Raw genomic sequence first — 19800 nt, forward strand, 5'->3', positions numbered from 1 at the left:
CGACGCGAAACTTGGTAAATTACCTAAAAAAGTTCCTGTAATCATGAGATAAAATAGGAAAGCTGATCTGTCAAGAATGTTATTTTTCTAAGAGTTGTGTTTATAAATTGTGTAGGCATGTACCTAGTATAAAAAAAAATACTAAAATAAATATTTATTTTCACAAGAAATTTTTTGTTGACCTCTTATGCATAAATGACAATTTCGTTTTTACCCTGTATACAATATTTTATAGGATCTAGTTTATAAATGCACCTATGTTTATGCTGCGATTGTTTATTGTTTGAAAAATATATAATAACAATATGTGAAATTAATGTAAAGTTAATTAAATTTTATCGAAATTACAGAAACACTGAATAAAATTGGTGACAATTGTTTTTTATGCAACTTAGATTGGCAAATAAGCTGGCGGACCACCTGATGGAAAATAACCGTCGCCTATAGACATGAGCAGTATCATGGACAGAACAGAGTATACTGTATCGCTCATGATACCTCCCATACGTTGCCATTCCTGATGACTCAGGCGTTATTCCTCTGTACCCTGTAAATACACTGCCATATCTCACCCTTCAAACCGAAACACAGCCATGCAAACACAATTGCTTCACGGTAGAAACACGAATGGGACAGAGGTGCCCAAGCAAACGACTTCAGTACAAAGTCTCCCTCTGGTACAAATCAAAGCATTCAAGCAGTTAACCTATTTTTGATTTGTATTATACATCAGCAGATTGTCTTGTGTTCGAGACAATTATTCGTTTGTTTACGTACTAATTATGCTTCATTGAAACAGACTGTAACGGTAACTTCCACTCGGCAGGTATGATATACCTGCGCTCCCACCTGGACAAGTACTTGGCAGTGGACTCCTTCGGGAACGTCACCTGCGAGTCCGAGGAGAAGGAGGCCGGAAGCAAGTTTCAAATCAGGTGCGTTTTCATGTGTTTACACTTCAAATATTTTATAGGATATCAATTTTATTGCATTATAGGCACACAATACATATATATCTTGTAGTCAAAACTCTTAACCAGTTTAAATTACTACTGACTAGCAAAATCAGTCAAAAGTACTTTTGACTGCAAATTTGCGGTTAAAAGTACATTTGACTGACGCTCTACGACAAAAGTAGTTTTAACTGCAATAAAGCTTGAGCCAAAAGCACTATTACCTCGTTAGATGTGACTAAAAAAGATATTTATTAAATGTGAAATCGTTTATTACGAAAAATTTTGCATTACAATCAATACAAAGAAAACATACTAACCTAACTTAATTGAAGTAAATTAGTTTAGGACTTTTTGAGAGTTTTTGACTGATACAACTAGTCAAAACCACTTTTGATGGAATCACTTAGTCAAAAAAAAAGTACTTTTTCTACTGTTATTGTAACCAAAAGTATAATTGACTAAAGCATACGGTCACAAGTACTTTTGACTGATTTTGCTAGTCAGTAGTACTTTTGACTGGTTAAGAGTTTTGACTGCAACATATACATACTCGACAATTACGAATAAAACTTTTTTACATTGACAAAGCTGCTTCAAACTGTTTGTAACAAAAAACGATTTTAGTAGATAAGGGATATTTAAGAAAGTTGATATGAGGGCGCTTTTTTACTACGAATTGTATGTACACTTCTACAATAACTTTTTTTTTAATGTATGAAAATGGAATGGTAACCCCGCCTGCGCTAACGGGATACGCTGGCGGAGCACCAGTGAAGGGTGATAGCTGAAAATAAAAATAGGCCAGTTAGTCCATCATGATGAATTCATCAGGAATTAACCATAATAGTTTCCAGGGAGAACCGCGAGGAGGTCGACCTGGTTGGGTATATTGCTAGCAGTGGGATTCTCAGTCTCCATTACTAACAATCTCTTTCCCCCCATCTACAATAAGTTGTTACACTGTTTCTTGTATTTAATTTATATTTTACCACTGAAGTAGCAAACAAGCGTAGGTACAGCCCACGAAATGTTAAGCCTAAAAATTCTGCATTACGCGCTAGTTGCCAACCTTGAAGAAACCTCTTTAATCCATTTTTGAAGAACCCTATGCTTTAGTCTCTTAGTAAAACCTTGACAAGTAGCTCATTCTATAAGCTAACCGTTATAAGGTAGAAGCATCTCTGAAACCGCGCCGTACACTACCATTCAGGCTTTAAGCTATGAGGGTGAACAGCCTATCGGTGGTGAGTTTTTTTTTTATGGGTGAAAATGGAATGGTAACCCCGCCTACGCTAATGGGATACGCTGGCGGATCACCAGTGAAGGGTGATAGATGAGAATGAAAACAGGCCAGTTAGTCCATCATGATGAATTCATCAGGAATTAACCATGATAGTTTCCAGGGAGAACCGCAAGGAGGTCGACCTGGTTGGGTATATTGCTAGCAATGGGATTCTCAGTCTCCATTACTAACAATCCCTTTCCCCCCTAACTAGCATATTTGTAAGAAGGAGGTTTCTTTTTTTTGTATGCAACTTAGAATGGCTAACAATTTCTTATGGTAATCCTTACTAATATTATAAATATGAAAGTGGGTCTGTTTGTTACCTTATAACGTCTTAACAGCTTAACCAAATTTAATTCACTTATAATCGTATTTACTGATATTATTCACAACTCAGGTTACATGTTTATTTCTATAACTAATAACGCAACTTTTAAATTATTTTTTTATTCGACTTAGAATGGCAAACAAGCTGACGGCCCACCTGATGGAAAGTGGTAACCGTCGCCTATAGACATGAGCAGTAATATGGATATAACAGAGTATACTGTTTCGCCCATGAAACCCCTCATGCGTTGCCATTCCTGAGGACTCAGGTGTTATTCCTCTTTACCTAGTAAATTCACGCCATATCCCACCCTTCAAACCGAAACACAGCTATGCAAACACAACTGCTTCACGGTAGAAACACGAATGGGGCAGAGGTACCCAAGCAATCGACTTTTGTACAAAGTCTCCCTCTGGTAAAATATTTGTAGTCTAGTGTTATTTAATTCATTATATATGTTATTTCATTTTCTCGCACTGTATAACTATTATGTTAAAGTAAATGCTGTGAATACCTTTAATATGGCACGTGCATTAATATTGTATTATATTTAATGTTTGTTATAAGTGTTATAATGTAATATGCTGTTAGTATTCCTTTAAATAAATAAGACTTTGTACAAAAGTCGATTGCTTGAGCACTTCTGTCCCATTCGTGTTTCAACCGTAAAGCAGTAGCAGGGGGTATCATGGGGGAAACAGTGTACTCTGTTATGTCCATGGTATTGCTCATGTCTATAGGTGACGGTTACCACTTCCCATCAGGTGGACCGGCAGCTTGTTCACCATTTTAAGTTGCGTAAAAAAGGCATTACTATTTTCATTTTTTTAAAGGACTTTAACAGTATCGTATACTGATACCTGCTGCTGATTTTTCACTAAAGTTTCATCCCAATCATCTGGACGAGTGGCGGACGTTTTTAACTTTCTTCCAGTATACGACAACATAACCTTCAAGAAAAGAGTATATGCACACCTGCAATGCCGCTGGTGTTGTGGGTGATCATGGGCGGCGGTAGTACCATTGAGCCGCACTGTGTTGTAAAAAAAAAAAAAAAAATACAAGTTTGTTGTAATTACACAAACATCTTATCAATAAAGAACAACAAGTGAAGGAAGTTATTTGAACTGGAAACGTTAAACTGTGAGTCATACCTGTATTGTACATACTTCTGATAACAATTCAATACTTAACGAATAATAATTCGGGACACATAAACGAAACTGAGTACTGAAATTATATTTGTTATGTTTGAATGAAGAGATAAGTGCTTTATATTATTCTCAATTTCGTGTATAATATAGTATATATCATATATGTGTAAGTATATTTGTTATTCATATATATTTATTCGTTTATATATGTAATTTTAGTATGTATGTATATCAATAATAACTAGTACCGCATTCGAGTATTCTGACACTTCCCTATGGTTGACTGGGAGAGAGTGCTTTTAGCATTAAGAAAGCCATGTACACATATTTGTACTAATAAATAAATAAAGTACAGTACCAAAGATCACTTGTTTCATCCAATACTAAATAATACTAATATTACTAAAGCCCCCCATAATACTAAACGGGGTTGAGGCTGTGGCCCCTTAACACAGGTTTATTATATCAACCTATTTAGGAGCCCAGTTCTAAAACCACTAGTACTGTACCCTTACAATATAATACTATAATATTAATATCAGTTAAGAAACTACAGTTATGTTTTTTACGAATAAATCTCATTTCATTTAAATTTAACAAATTGTCTTATACCCTCTGGTTCTACAGATTCTTGAATACATCAGATAGCACCGGTCTATTTGAATGCTGCAGATCAGTCTAAACCTACAGCTGTACCTACAATCTATATCTAGTTTTCCTATCTTTCATTTAACATTATTTCCACATTCCATCTTTAAAGTAATCTTCTATATTTATAATAAATCTGTAGAGAGGTCAATTCTGTACATGAAATATATTTCCAAAATAACTATCAGGGGGTAATAAGTGATCGATACTGATTTCAAAAATGCAATCATTAAAATTTTTGTCTGTCTATAACGAACATTCTGTATGTTCGTTATAGACAGACAAAAATTTTACAACAATTAAATTAAACAAAAACTACTCGACGGATTTTAACGAAACTTGGTACAATTATTCTTCATACTCCTGGGCAGGTTATAATATACTTTTCATCACGCTACGATCAATAGGAGTAGAGCAGTGAAGGGAAATGTGTCTGTTACATCAAAATCACTGAACCGTGAGGAAGGACATAGGCTACTTATTTTACGAAAAATGACGGAAACGCGTACGAAGTCGCGGGCAACAGCTAGTTATTTATAAAAATCAAATTAAAGCATCGAAGTAAAACAATTATATCTTTCTTATCGACACCAGGATCATGTTTTATGGCTAATGGCTCCGGATATGTTTTTGCGAGTCTATCCACCACATACTAATCCGGTGCAGCTGTGAATCAACGGAAGCTATGTTTTTGTCACATACTTATGGTCATAGCATGCCAATTGATAGTCAATCAATCGTACTGCGTCATTTTAGGGTCAGCGTCAATGTGGAACTTCTGTATGTAGAGGAGGATTCTCAGGTGTTCCAGTTAAAAACTTGCCTCGATATCGTCTGTTATTGAAAATTTCAAAATTAGCAGCAGCATTTCCGTACTGGTACGACATCGTAACCTTCAAGAAAAGAGCATATTTCTTTTTAAAAGGCCGGCAGCACACCTGCAATGCCTTTGGTGTTGCGAATGATCATGGACGGCGGTAGTCACTTACCATCTGGTGAGCTGCATGCTCATTTGCCCTCCTGTGTTTTAAAATTCAAATTAATTCGATCTTTTTGACGTACAAAATGTACGCCAAGAATTGTCCTTTGTCTGCACAAGCCTAAAGAGATTGGCAAGTGTAGGTATTTGCAAACATGTATGCAATTTAGGGATTTTTCTATCTATGATCACATTAAATTTTTTATCTAGGTTGAGGGTTGACATCAGGCAGACGGCCGGTCGTAAAACTATAAGCCAAATCTTTTTGTAATATGTATAAAAAAACATATTACGCCGACCCCAAATAATAAGGGTAGGAGGATGATGATCTAGGTTGTTTATCGTCGAAGTTCGAAACCTGGGAGTACGAGACATTCATAATAATAAGAAATTTTGTCTGCGGATGAAAAATCCATCGTTTTTTTTTTTGATGGGTGAAAATGGAATGGCAACCCCGCCTGCGCTAAAATGGAATATAGATGAGAATGAAAACAGGCCAGTTAGCCCATCATGATTAATTCATCAGTATTTTCAGTATTTATTTATCAGTATTTTTATTTATTTATTATTTATCAGGAATTAACTATGATAGTTTCCAGGGAAAACCGCGAGGAGGTCGACCTGATTGGGTATATTGCTAGCAATGGGATTCTCAGTTTCCATTACTAACAATCCCTTTCCCCCCAAATCCATCGTTTGCATATGCTGTATGATAATACAACGTTTAAAAATCTCTTAATACATTGTACAAATAACGTTTATTTAGTACAATGTTTTTGTCAAAAGCTTATTAAATACAATAATAAATATAAATACAAAATATAGAAATGTACAAATAATAACTACTCTTAAACTGGGTGCCCCAAAATTTTGTCTCTTATGCCATCAGAAGACTCATTCGCTCGTTGATATAACTTTAGTGACTTGTAAATTTTGAGTTACATTATTTGGTATTATCACTGTCATATTGTTTCACCCTTAAACGCCAGAACATAGTATGCAAGTAAGCTTTTGTCGACAGATCTGAACCAGAGATTGGCTATCTTTCACTCTGCAGACGATCTAGTCCAACATATTTGTTAACCCCATTAAGGTCTTGCTCCATTATCTTTGTTTACTTATTTCTTTAGTCAAAGCACATACATCTCATTTAGCTGTCGGCACGGTTATGACTCAGCCCATTTCTCTTGGAGTGGACAGCTATGAGTCAGATGCCTGAATCATTGGTTTCAGTAAACAACTGAAATTGATCGAGATATTAAGAGAGTGATGGAATTGCAGTTTTATGAAACTTAACATAAGTTGCTGTATTACAAAGCAATATTTAAATTGATAAAACGATAAAAAGAATGAAAGGAAACTTCCCCTTGTTTAAAAACACTGACAAGATGATTGATGTTCGTGACAATTGGGAAACTGATGGCTACTTCTCTAATTTTAATTTTATGGAAGGCTTTATTTGTAATTCAACAATATTTTACTTTATCCATACTAATATCACAAATGACATTTTCGTTACCACATAACGTTTTAGCTCAACTTAAAGTCACGAAATTTTGTATAGATACATATATTGGGTTAGAGAGGTGCAGTCGGAGGTTAATACTTGTATTGTTATAAAGTAGATCACAATAATTATAATGTAACATTAAAGAGAAAAAAACCAACATCTTATTTATAGATAGTAATTTGCTTATACGAAACTTCACTCGATCAAGTTTCGATCTGGGGCGAACGCAATCTTGTTCACTTCAACCCTAAGAAGACACAAGTCTGCGCATTCACCGCAAAAAATACACCGTTTGTCGTATCTCCTCACTTTCAGGGCACTTCCCTCGATAATAAGTCGAGTCTGGGGATTCTTGGCGTCGATATATCTAGTGACGTCCAGTTTTGCGGTCATCTGGACAAAAAAGCTAAGTTAGCTTCCAAAAAGTTGGGGGTGCTGAATATGGTGAGACGGTATTTCACGCCAGAACACCGCTTGAAACTGTATAAAGCTCAAGTCAGGCCACATATGGAATTCTGTTCTCACCTATGGGCAGGAGCGCCACAGTCTCCTTCCGTTAGACCGCATTCAAAGTCGGGTAGCTCGAGTTGTTGACGATTGGCGTCTCGACCCACTGAAACTGCGTAGAGATGTTGCATCTCTGTGCATCTTCTATCGACTTTATCATGGGGAGTGCTCTGAGCAATTGTCCGGATTGATACCTGCTGCTGATTTTCACTATCGTACATCCCGCCATAAACTAAAATTTCATCCCAATCATCTGGACGAATGACAGTCCTCCACCGTGCGTTTTTCAAGACAGTTTCTTCCACGCACAATCATTCTTTGGAGTCAACTTCCAGCAACAGTATTTCCGAAACGATACGACAACATAACCTTCAAGAAAAGAGTATGTTCCTTTTTAAAAAGCCGGCAGTACACATGCAATGCCGCTGGTGTTGTGCGTGATCATGGGCGGTGGTAGTCACTTACCATCAGGTGAGCCGCATGCTCCTCGCATGCTGCATTGCCCCCTGTGTTGTAAAAAAAACATGCTTTACAGCGTACCTTCAAGTAAATATTATTAAATCATATTAAAAACTGTCAAACAATCAAAATATCTTCTTTCTCTTCCTTGCAGTAGTATTCTTGTAACAAGTACAAATAATTTCAGTAATTCCATATTTCCAAATATTATGAGTATTATACAACCACTACTGTGTGTATGTGTGTGTACTATTACTGGTGTGCGTAATATTACCATGTCTATATTTATTTATTCATTAGTACAAATATATATACATGGCGAACTTAATGCTAAAAGCACTCTCTCCCAGTCAACCATAGGGAAGTGTCAGGATACTCGAATGCGGTACTAGTAATTATTGATATACATACATACTAATATTACATATATAAACGAATAAATATATATAAATAACAAATATACTTACACATATATGATATATACTACATTATACACGAAATTGAAAATAATATAAAGTACTTACTATTATATATTTAAGCACTATATTTAATGTAATTTTTTTAATGGATGATAATGGAATGGTAACCCCGCCTGCGCTATCGGTATACGCTGGCGGGGCACCAGTGAGGGGTGATAGATGAGGATGAAAAGAGAGGTCAGTTAGCCCATCGTGTTGTATACTTGGAATTCAGCACGATGGTTTTCAGGGGAGACCACGTGGAAGTCAACCTGTTTGGGTATATTGCTAGCAATGGGGTTCTCAGTCTCCATTATTAACAATCTCTCCCCCCTATATTAAATGTATTGTAACGAACTATAAGTAACATTGTTGATGTACTAATAAATAAATAAATACATATGCCACAGTAAGTAAAATTACCTTATATTTCAAGTAATTTTTTTTTATACAACTTAGAATGGCAAACAAGCTGACGGCCCACCTGATGGAAAATGATAACCGTCGCCTATAGACATGAGCAGTACCATGGACATAACAGAGTATACTGTTTCGCCCATGATACCCGCCATGCGTTGCCATTCCTGAGGACTCATGTGTTATTCCTCTGTACCCAGTAAACTCACGCCATATCCTACCCTTCAAACCGAAACACAGCCATGCAAACACAGCTGCTTCACGGTTGAAACACGAATGGGACAGAGGTACCCAAGCAATCAACTTTTGTACAAAGTCTCCCTCTGATACGTGACATCATTAAAATATTCTAAATACTTACATATATCACAGCAAATGACAGTGTACCGAATTCACACAACGCATTTAAGCAAACCTCTCACCGTTTATACCTAATGGGAGTCCCGAATTATTGATCCCTCGCACAACACCTACAAGTGCTCAGAGGGTGTACCGTTGGGGCTACCGAAATATTAGTCAAAATACAAGCAAATATCGCCTTTATCTATTTAGCAATACCGAATGTCTCTATTTCTGTTATATGTAGATAAAGATGTGGTGTGTGAGGACGCAGAATTTTAATGAGCCTTTGACAAAGTTATGCCTTCAAATTGTTTAAAAAGCGAACCCCAGCGAGGGTACAAATTGGAATTCTAGGTAATAAGTTCAATTATTTTAGATTTGTCCGTAGATGGCAGTGCGTTTTCAAATTGACTGATCTGTTCTCGATTATCACCATTTTTGACAATGAATAACGTTCCATATTATTTCAATATAATTAAATAACGGATGAAATAACATGAACCAGCGGGTCTACCATGAAATGAAATTCCGAAATTTCGGACTCAATTTCGTGTTTTTGTTTATACCAAAATCGGACCAATAAATGGAGTTTAACATTTCGTTCGTCATACATCCTATCATAAAAGTCCAAAGGAACAATATTTTAACATTTTTGATATTTCCAAACGGCATGTATTATGTAATTTTATTATCAAATTTGTGTTTCGTTTGGCTCCGAAATTTCGGAAAACATTTCATGGTAGGCCCTCAGTTCTAAAACAACAACTACTGTACTCTTATAAAACTATAATATTAATATTAGTTACGAAACTACAGTTATGTTTATTTTTATCTCATTTCATTTCAAATAATGGATTTTGATAAAATTTCTATGGAACTAATCTGTAAGTACTTTCTTTCAAATAAAAAAAAAAGAATCATCAAAATCGGTTAGAATTGACGGAGCTATAGGGTAATGAACTTAAAAAAATACAACCAATTTTAGTACCTCTTTCTTTTTTAAGTCGATTGCAAATTTGAATTAATTTAATTTCTATAAAATATAATTTGAGTTTGATGTTTCATATTCTTCAATTGTCTGTCAACGTCTTTGTAATTAACTGAGGGTACTTAATAGTCGAGGAGTAGACAGCAGCGTCCCTCTTAAAACATCACCAAAGAAACCCCCTTATGGGGGAGACCTATGTTCAGCAGTGAACAGTTAATGGCTGACATGATACTGATTTGTAATTTTAAATTTTTAAAAATTTTTACATTTATAAAAGTTTTTTTGGTTCGAATAAATATAATTTGCCATTTTGAGCATTTTTTTTGAATTGATTACGACAAATTTTATAATATTTGAGTGCTTACAATTTATCTTAATATTTTTTGGTAGGCAATTTTATCAAAGTTTGAAAGAAGAAGAAAGAAAGATATTTTATTTTACAAAAATATGCGACTACACCCACGCAGGGGTTAATAAAAAAAATATTAAAAATTATAATAACGAAACTACACACAAAATGTTTATAATAATAATATAATATATATATATAATATTTAGAAATATGGGTAAAAAAATTAAGGGATCAGAAAAAAATGTCAAATTTTTTGAGGTTTTTCAAGTAGCTGTATTTTCTTTTAAAATGTTCGTATTGGAATTAAAAAAAAAAAAGGATTTTAAAGCTCAAAGTTTCTAGTTTCTTAATTTTTTCCACTAGTGTATAAATAAAGAATATAAAATGAAAAAAGAAAAAAATAGTTTCACTAAATTAACCTTGTAATAGATGTTTCAATAAAAAAAAATATTAAGGCGTATCTCTAGACAAGATTCTTGATCTGTATATTTTTTATCTGTTTATTTTTATAAGTATCTACGTCAAATATTAATAATGAAAAATTTACCTACGAAATAAATCCTCAATAATAAATTCCCCCAATATTTTTATAGGTATTACTGGCATCCCTTAACATAAGTTGTATAAACAAAACAGGGGGTCCCTAGTGGCTCGTTTAATTAACCACTCCGTCGAGAGGGGTAAATGTTAGTTTAGGGCAACCTTATATTTTTATATTTCTAGTACAATAAAACAAATTAAGTTTTTTCTTTAAAAAAAAAAAACTATGTAAGACACATAGAGTAATAAAGATTATAAAATATTTTACTAAAAACTAGATGTTATTTTTTTTATTATACTACTTAGAATGGCAAACAAGCTGACCGCCCACCTGCTATAGACATTTGCAAAAGTCCACATCACTAATTATTTGATTAGCATTTTGTTTAATTCCGCCACCATTAGTATGTGTGTGACTGCCAACACTAGAAAATTGACCACGTAGCAGCAATTTGAGCAGCCATCTAATTTGCTTAAAGATACCTCATTTATAGGTGAAACACGTGTCTCAAAACGTGATCGACCAAAATGGCAGTCGGATATCGATGGCTAATATGGAAGGTTGTGGAACTTCTAGTAGTAATAGTGATGGTCGATCTTCTAGTGTTGGCAGTTACACACATACTAATGGTAGCGGAATTAAACGAAATATTTCTAATCAAATAACCAGGTTATACTCGTATAATACTATTCATACCATATTTTTATTTATTTTTTATTTTATTTATTCATAAACAATAATTTGTATACGAATGTATATATATATATATATATATATATATATATATATATATATATATATATATATATATATATATATATTTCTAGCAGTAATGACTTCATTTTGTTCTAAAGATATTTAAATCATCCAGTGACTTTAATTCTTTAGGTAGCTTATTAAATAATTATACCACTTGGTTTCGTGGATTATTTATTATTACTCGTCATAATATCGTGACGATAAAATTGTCAATAATATACATAGTGGTACTAGGATAAATAATAATAATTATTACCTTACCAGATAAAACTTTGTACAAAAGTCGATTGCGTACCTCTGCCATTCGTGTTTGGCATTCTGTGTTTGCATGGCTGTGTTTCGGTTTGAAGGGTGGGATACCATTTTAGGTACAAAATAACATCTGAGTCCTATGAATGGCAACGCATGGAGGGTATCATGGGTGAAAAAAATGTGTACTGCTCAGATATAGCGATAAACTTTCAATAATCATTATTATTATTATAAAAAAAAATATATCAGTCATTTAGTTTTCAGCAGTGGACACTTAATGGTTGGTATAATGAAAACAGTCATTAACTGGCCTCCCCCTTACGGGGGGCTTTGCTAATAGTTGCCACGCTTTTCAGGCGTCTACTATTAAGTTTTTTTAGTCGCCTCTTACGACACCCACGGGAAAGGAAGGGATAGTCCATTCTATGCCGGAACCAAGATTATAAAATACAACCATAGAAACTGCTTTATATTAAGAAAAGCCTACTCTATATTTTAAGATCATAATATAAAAAAAAAAAAAAATAATGCTTTTACCTTATCAATAGCAAGAAAAATAAAATAAAAATAGGTTTAGAATTAATAAGGATATAAAGAAACACATATTTCTATGTGTTACATACATCTATTTTACTAATAATGGCACATTTCTTGATACAATATTGTAATTTATTTTACAAATACCCTATTTTAGTAATATAAAACATGTTGCTTACTGAATCTTGTACTATTTTAATATCCCAATCATTTGGACGAGTGGCGGTCTTCCACCGTGCGTTTCTCAAGGCACTTTCTTCCACGCACAACCATTCTTTGGAATCAACTTCCAGCAGCAGTATTTCCGAAACGATACGATAACATAACCTTCAAGAAAAGAGTATATTCCTTTTTAAAAGGCCGGCAGCACACCTGCAATGCCGCTGGTGTTGTGGGTGATCATGGGCGGCGGTAGTCACTTACCACCAGGTGAGCCGCATGCTCGTTTGCCCCCTGTGTTGTAAAAAAAAAATGTAGCGAAACCGCACGAAAATATGTATCTAATAGAAGGCATTAGTGTCTAAGATACAGGCTAGGCCTAGTTTAGACACTAATATGCTGGGCACAATGCTACATTTTATACACATATAATTCACTTTGAAATTTCTGTAAGCCCATGACTATATATTTTTATGTGCAATAAATCTTTATTAGTATTTCTTATTATTATACATATACGTTAAAACTATAGCCCTCCTTCCTTCCGCAGTCGGTTAACAAATGATTTGTATTCTAAACCGTGTACAACAACAATGTGGATAAAAATGTAAATAACTAATTAGCACCTCTTGTCTCAAACATCTTTGTACGATTTCTCGTACAACGATCGAGATTGGATTTCATATTTTATACCGTTTCATGTACGATACATTTTACTGTAACACCGTAAACCATTTTTGCCAAGTCATCAAACGTTATACGAATAAAAACCAATGACTATTGGCTTTTTAAGAACTTTCACAGGCAAGCGATGACCCCGTTATTGGAAATGATTAGGTATCAATACCAAGCCATTTGTTAACATTCGCTGGAGTGTTTGGGAATTAATGATTTGCATAATATAAGCAAGTTTCGGTGATAGTTCTGTGTTTGGTTAACATAAAAAGTGCGTTAATATGACATTGTATGTAACGCCCGTGGGCTTTATGAGAGACACCGTTTATTGAGAGACATTACGGAGTATTTTTTATGTTTTTTAGGATCTGCAACGCACAAGCAACTCCTCTTGCGTTGTAGGTGTTCTTGGGCGATGTTTTTTTTTTTGATGGGTGAAAATGGTATGGTAACCCCGCCTGCGCTAACGGGATACGCTGGCGGAGCACCAGTGAAGGGTGATAGGTGAGAATGAAAACAGGCCAGTTAGGCCATCATGATGAATTCATCAGGAATTAACCATGATAGTTTCCAGGCAGAACCGCGAGGAGTTAGACCTGGTTGGGTATATTGCTAGCAATGGGATTCTCAGTCTTCATTACTAACAATCCCTTTCTCCTCTCTTGGGCGATGTTAGCCGCTTTCCATCAGTTGGACTGACTGCTCGTTTGCTTCCCTAGTAATAAAAAACAATTTAACAATCTATTGTCCAATGAATATATCAATGAGGGATGAGAAGTGAAGATAAAGTTAGTTCATTGTACAACCGTGACCTATTTACCAGGATTTACATACGATAGTTTCAATAGCAGACAGCGCTGATTTCTTCTCGTTTTTTTTGTATGTGGAAAATATTGTAATTCAAATTCATATAATTTATTGCACGAATATGGGTGTATATACTATGGATAATAGTACATTACTGCAGCGGCCAGCAACTGAGGCATTGATGGACGAACCTGCAAATGTGGGCCGAGGCGTAGGCGAGGCACACATACGTGAGACCATCAATGCTTAGTCGTGGCCAAGGCTTGTATAGTACTTTTCTCAAACAATGCGCGGAAATCAAAAACACAATTTTACTTTTTAAGTACAATGACGACTAACGAACAATAATAATTTTTCACGCGCCATAATGTTCCTTTGTTTTTTTTTTTTTTTCAATTAACAACTTTCTATTTGCAAGTCAGTACGAAATTTAAATAAAACCTTTTATTAGTTACCTCCTTGGTAGCCATGTTTCAAAGTAAAAGATCATTCCATTTTTAAATTACAGGACAGATATGAGTTTACATAGTAATTTATCTGGCCGCAAAATACGACCGATATGGATTTTCATACAACTTTTGCCGGCCGCTGCCCGCATGTATCTGGCCAGTACGGCAATTTTGATTTATCTCGAAGAAGATCGTCAAAATAATGCTCACATTTCCAAGCATGTTTGAGAAAAAACTATTTTTTTACAAGTACAATGTTGTTAATAAACATTGCTGCTGATATTTCGACATGAATTGTACTACACATACATACCACATAGTAATCACACCATTTCTTATTGTCTAATTTATTTATTACTTTATTTAAAATTTTCAGTATACAGGTAGTTTCTGTATTATTCACCAGTCCACTACTGGGACCACATATAAAAACTACATGATTATCAATAAACAGGGGAACGGCCAACAATAATACGAGTAGCACCATTAACGTGCCAACATATTTCTGTGGTGGTCTTCGGCGTCGAGCCATTGAGAAATGCCATCTTTTTGTTGGACCTAATCTTAAAATTGGTCTTGTTTTAATTAAATAATCGTCGCTAGACATTCCTCGGCAAAATGGCATGTTATCATGCTTATGGTTTTTGTTTTTTATACAATAGAAATAATTATTCTTTTTTAAATTTGGAACATTTTACTGTTACGTCTGATAATAGTTGACAGCATTAAGTTATTTTATCCATTTTTAAACAATTTTTTTATCGTTACTACAAAAATTTTAAAATGTCGGCAGCACACCTGCATTGCCTCTCGTGTTGCGGGTGCTTATAGGCGGCGGTAAATATCAATTCTGTTATGAATTACCTACAAAGTAGAGAACCCACTTGATAGGACTTGGCTATCCTCATCTACAATTATGGATAACACCATAAACGTCACAGATTTAGAATCAGTCTACCTGCCATGAGAATTTTTTCTAAAATTTTGGAGCCTAACGAAATAAAATTTTAACAGAAATGCTGTCATAATAATTTTGATAGTTCTGACGGTTTGTAGTAGAATAGGACACGATTAAACTAATACTTTTTGACTGTAAGCTTAACTTATATAAGAATAAGTTACATAAGTTAGATGATGAAATGATAAGAGAGATAGATGGTCGCCTACAGCGCGGTTTCACCAAGGTTTTCCAAAAGACTGCAACACGGGTTTCTTAAAAAGAGGTTTCTTCAAAGTTGGCAATGCGTCATCAGGCAGGTAGTATGCTTGTTTGAGACCTCAGAGTTATAAAACAAATATATGGGTACTCAAAATCCATACCCGAAATTTCCGAATTAAAATTTTCATGCCCCTCTGCTCTTCATATCGGGAGTTACGCTAGTGGTGATAAGTGGCATAATATTAATAAAATGGTGTTTTTGCCAGTGTGTCCGATGACAACAGCGGCCGGTGGGCCCTCCGTAACGTAGAGCGCGGCTACTACCTCGGGTCCAGCTCTGACAAGCTCTGCTGCACTGCCAAAGTGCCAGGAGACGCCGAGCTGTGGCACGTGCACCTGGCCGCTAGACCACAGGTATGTAATCATCATAATATCAACCTTTAACTGTCCACTGTTGAAATAAGCCTCCTTTTGGGGGGTATTGCCAGTAGTTACCACGCTTGACAGGCAGATTGGCAACCGCAGTTAGACTTTATAGATGTTTAAAGAGGGACGCTGTTGCCTATCCCTCGCCCTTCCTTAGTCGGCTTTTAGGACGCCCACGGGATAGGAAGTAGTGGCCTATTCTATGCCGGGACCATACGGCCATATGTAATACTGTGTAATAATAAGGCTTTTTTATGGTAATATTGTATATCTGTAAAATTATGACATCCTTTTTAAAGCGCTAGAGACCTACAGGGAGGCAGATAAAAGAGTTCGTTGAAAATTGAAATCTTGCTAAATCTTATTACGTATATAAAAATCCCGGGTCACGATGTCCTTTCACGCTAATCACAACCGCTTAACAGATTTTAAGGACAGATTTTATTCCTAGAAGAAAAAATGGACCCGGTAAATAATGTTAGGAGGCAAAACAACGTATTCTGGATCAACTACTTACGATCCTTTCATATCTCAAGTTCGGAGAATTAAAAAGATTTTCAATAGATTTCTTAATCCTTAGTTCTTAACAGTAAAGAGCAATCTATTATAACATATGGAAGGCTCGTCGCCTTTCCTATATCCGTGAAAATAACTACTAATAGAACTCGTGATCGCCGCGCCTCGGTAAATACGTGCTGTGCGTTTCCTCTGCAATGCTGTTATTAGTTCCCACTTCCCACACTGTGAATGTTTAACTTGTAGGAAGACAACCAATCGCTGTGGGAGGTGGAAGTGGGGAGGGGGGGGGGGATGATGTTGTCACAGGTGTTTCCTATATGAAGTCTGTAATTACCAGCTGTCTTGTGTAATGATAACATTGCTTACAAAACACCGTGGATTGGCTGTAAATGTATTACTTTTTATTACGTTCATACTTATTACCCTGGAGAATAGTTGGTGTAGAGATATTAAATTTGATGTAGTTTGGGTGTGAATACCTTAAAATATATTCACTGGTTTTATTAGGATTTAAAACTACCAGTAAAATAGTATTTATTTATATTCAATTGTCTATTTGAACTGTTCCCAATGAATTGTAAAGTCTTTGAAATCAGTGTGTGGTTATGAAATTTCTTATTGGATAATAATCAAATGGTAATCCTACCTGTGTCCGTGTGTGTTACCGTGTGGTCCCGGCAAAGAACGGGCCACCCCTTTCTTTTCCATGGGAGTCGTAAAACGCGATAAAGGCTACTTAATAGCCGAAGAATGAGCAGCAGCGTCTCTCTCAAAACATCGCCAAAGCTTAACTGAGGTTGCTAACCCGCCTGCTGCTGCGACTGAAAATACCACAGAGGAGGCCTACGTTCAGCAGTGGACAGTTAACTCTGTGGAATTAGTCTTTAGAGTTTTTTTTATTCTTTTCATATTTTATTGATGTCATTTATGACCTGTGTCTGGAGTCATATTTTCAGAGGAGCCCCCCTCCCCTGGAAAATAATCTTAATTGATCCGGAGATCCGCTCTTCAAACACTTCTCGTTTTCTACTTGTAATCTACCAATTATCCTGATATGACCATCACGGACTCATACAGAACCGCTATTGCAGGTGAACCTCCGGTCCATCGGGCGCAAGCGCTTCGCTCACCTGTCGGAGACGCTGGATGAGATCCACGTGGACGCCAACGTGCCCTGGGGAGAGGATACCCTGTTCACGTTGGAGTTCAGGGCCGACGAGGGCGGCAAGTACGCACTGCATACGTGCAATAACAAATACCTGAGCGCTGGCGGGAAGGTGAGACATTGTTAAATACTAAAAAATCCTGTTATACTAAAAAGTGATATCTTCATATAATTAACGTATACATTTACATATATTAGAGACTACAGCATGGGGCTCTTCAAAAGGGGGTAAAGAGGTTTCTTCAGGGTCGGCAACGCGCGCGTAATACCTCTGGTATTGCAGGCGTTACTAGGCTACGGTAACCGCTTATCATCAGGTGGGGTATGCTTGTTTGCCACCTCAGTGGTATAAAAAAATATTTTTTTCTCCTTATTAAATTTTATTTTTTATTAAGAAAAAAAATCAACAGCTAGAAAACAGGTTTTCACAAATAAAAACACGATTTAACTAATGTATAGGACATCGATTATACTTACAATCAACTAAATTAGTACTGTATTAAATTAGGTGTTCGTCTACGATCTGGTCATTATCCATCAAAAAAATTTGCACATATGATGGGAAAGTCCTTGTCACCCCATTGTCAAACTTGTAATACAATCGATGATGTGCATCATATTCTATTAGAGTGTCGTATTAACACGAAGGAAAGAGAAGAATTCATGCGCCTCTTTAACTTAAATAAATTGAATGTTGGTCTTATTCAAACTATGTTAGCTGAACTTAAACCAGAAATTTTTGAACACCTGTGTAAATTATTGATGCCCATTAATTCTTCTCGTTCCGCGTCTAGGGAAGGTAGATAAAGTTTTGTTGGAGAAATCAGTTCAGGGTACAATAGGACTGATATACCTGAAGAAGGTAAAAGCCCTTAAAATATTTAAAAAAAAAAAAAACTAAATTAAACTTAGAGTAACAAAATTATGGTAGTACACACATTATAGAGAGGCAGTTATGCAAAATAAAAAAATTAAATCACATGCTCAAAGGTGAACCATCAAAGAACCACTGATTCAGCACACGTTTTGCGGATTCCATCTTAGAATTAAATAAGTCTGAATTGAGATCTCTAGATATTTTATTAAAATTATCGCTTGCACGCCAGAGATATGAATTTTTCCTATAGTTAGTGGAAACAAATTTATTTTTTATTTTTGTTATGCAACTTAGAATGGCATACAAGTTGACGGCCCACCTAATGGAAAGTGGTAACTGTCGCCTATAGACACGAGCAGTACCATAGACATAACAGCGTATACTGTTTCGTCCATGATACCACCCATGCGTTGCCATTAATGAGGACTCAGGTGTTATTCCTCTGTACCCTGTAAATTCACTGTCATATCGCACCTTTCAAACCGAAACACAGCCACGCAAACACAACTGCTTCACGGTAGAAACACGAATAGGACAGAGGTGACCAAGCAAATGACTTTTGTACAAAGTCTCCCTCTCGTTATAATTTTATTAACAATTATCTTTACATTAATTAAATAAATTTAAACTCATAGGACTGCCTGTAAACATATTCAACATCCATATTGTTTATAAACATTACAAATGTCGTGCAAAGCCATTATTATGTCACATCCAACGAATGCTTCACTGCAAATTAATTTACAATTGTCGATGCGAATTGAATGGGCCATTGCATAAAGACTTGCACAGTCACGCATATATGTTAACTATACTATACACTAACTGTAGCACGCTGCTGTTTTTACGTTAATAATAAACAGTATCCTGTGAACTAGAGTGTCTCCATACAAATGTTTCGAGAAAAACGGCTCAACTTTTTCATGCAATTTTGCGTGATAAATAGGTATGAGTGGTTCCTTTATAATTTTTATAATTTTATTTTCTTTTATAATTTGTGCATCATTTTAAAACACTTACTTTATTTATTAAATAATACGTCAAATTTAATTGTGTGCATAAGTATATAGAACACTGATAGAAAAAAACCGA

At 35.4% G+C, this 19800-nt stretch overlaps 1 protein-coding gene across 2 annotated transcripts in view; it reads left to right on the forward strand.

Moving 5' to 3' along the window:
- LOC113509468 (protein singed) overlaps positions 1-19800 on the forward strand; it is an 89784-nt gene that overhangs the window by 50377 nt on the left and 19607 nt on the right. For both annotated transcript variants that reach the window (XM_052903338.1, XM_052903339.1), the window contains exons 3-5: positions 827-935; positions 15988-16135; positions 17758-17943. In XM_052903338.1, the coding sequence (XP_052759298.1) occupies positions 827-935; positions 15988-16135; positions 17758-17943 (443 nt within the window). The remainder of the gene's footprint in view (positions 1-826; positions 936-15987; positions 16136-17757; positions 17944-19800) is intronic.

Source organism: Galleria mellonella, unplaced genomic scaffold (assembly GCF_026898425.1).
Source record: "Galleria mellonella isolate WM207_F2 unplaced genomic scaffold, CSIRO_AGI_GalMel_v1 utg139, whole genome shotgun sequence".
Taxonomy (NCBI): Eukaryota; Metazoa; Arthropoda; class Insecta; order Lepidoptera; family Pyralidae; genus Galleria; species Galleria mellonella.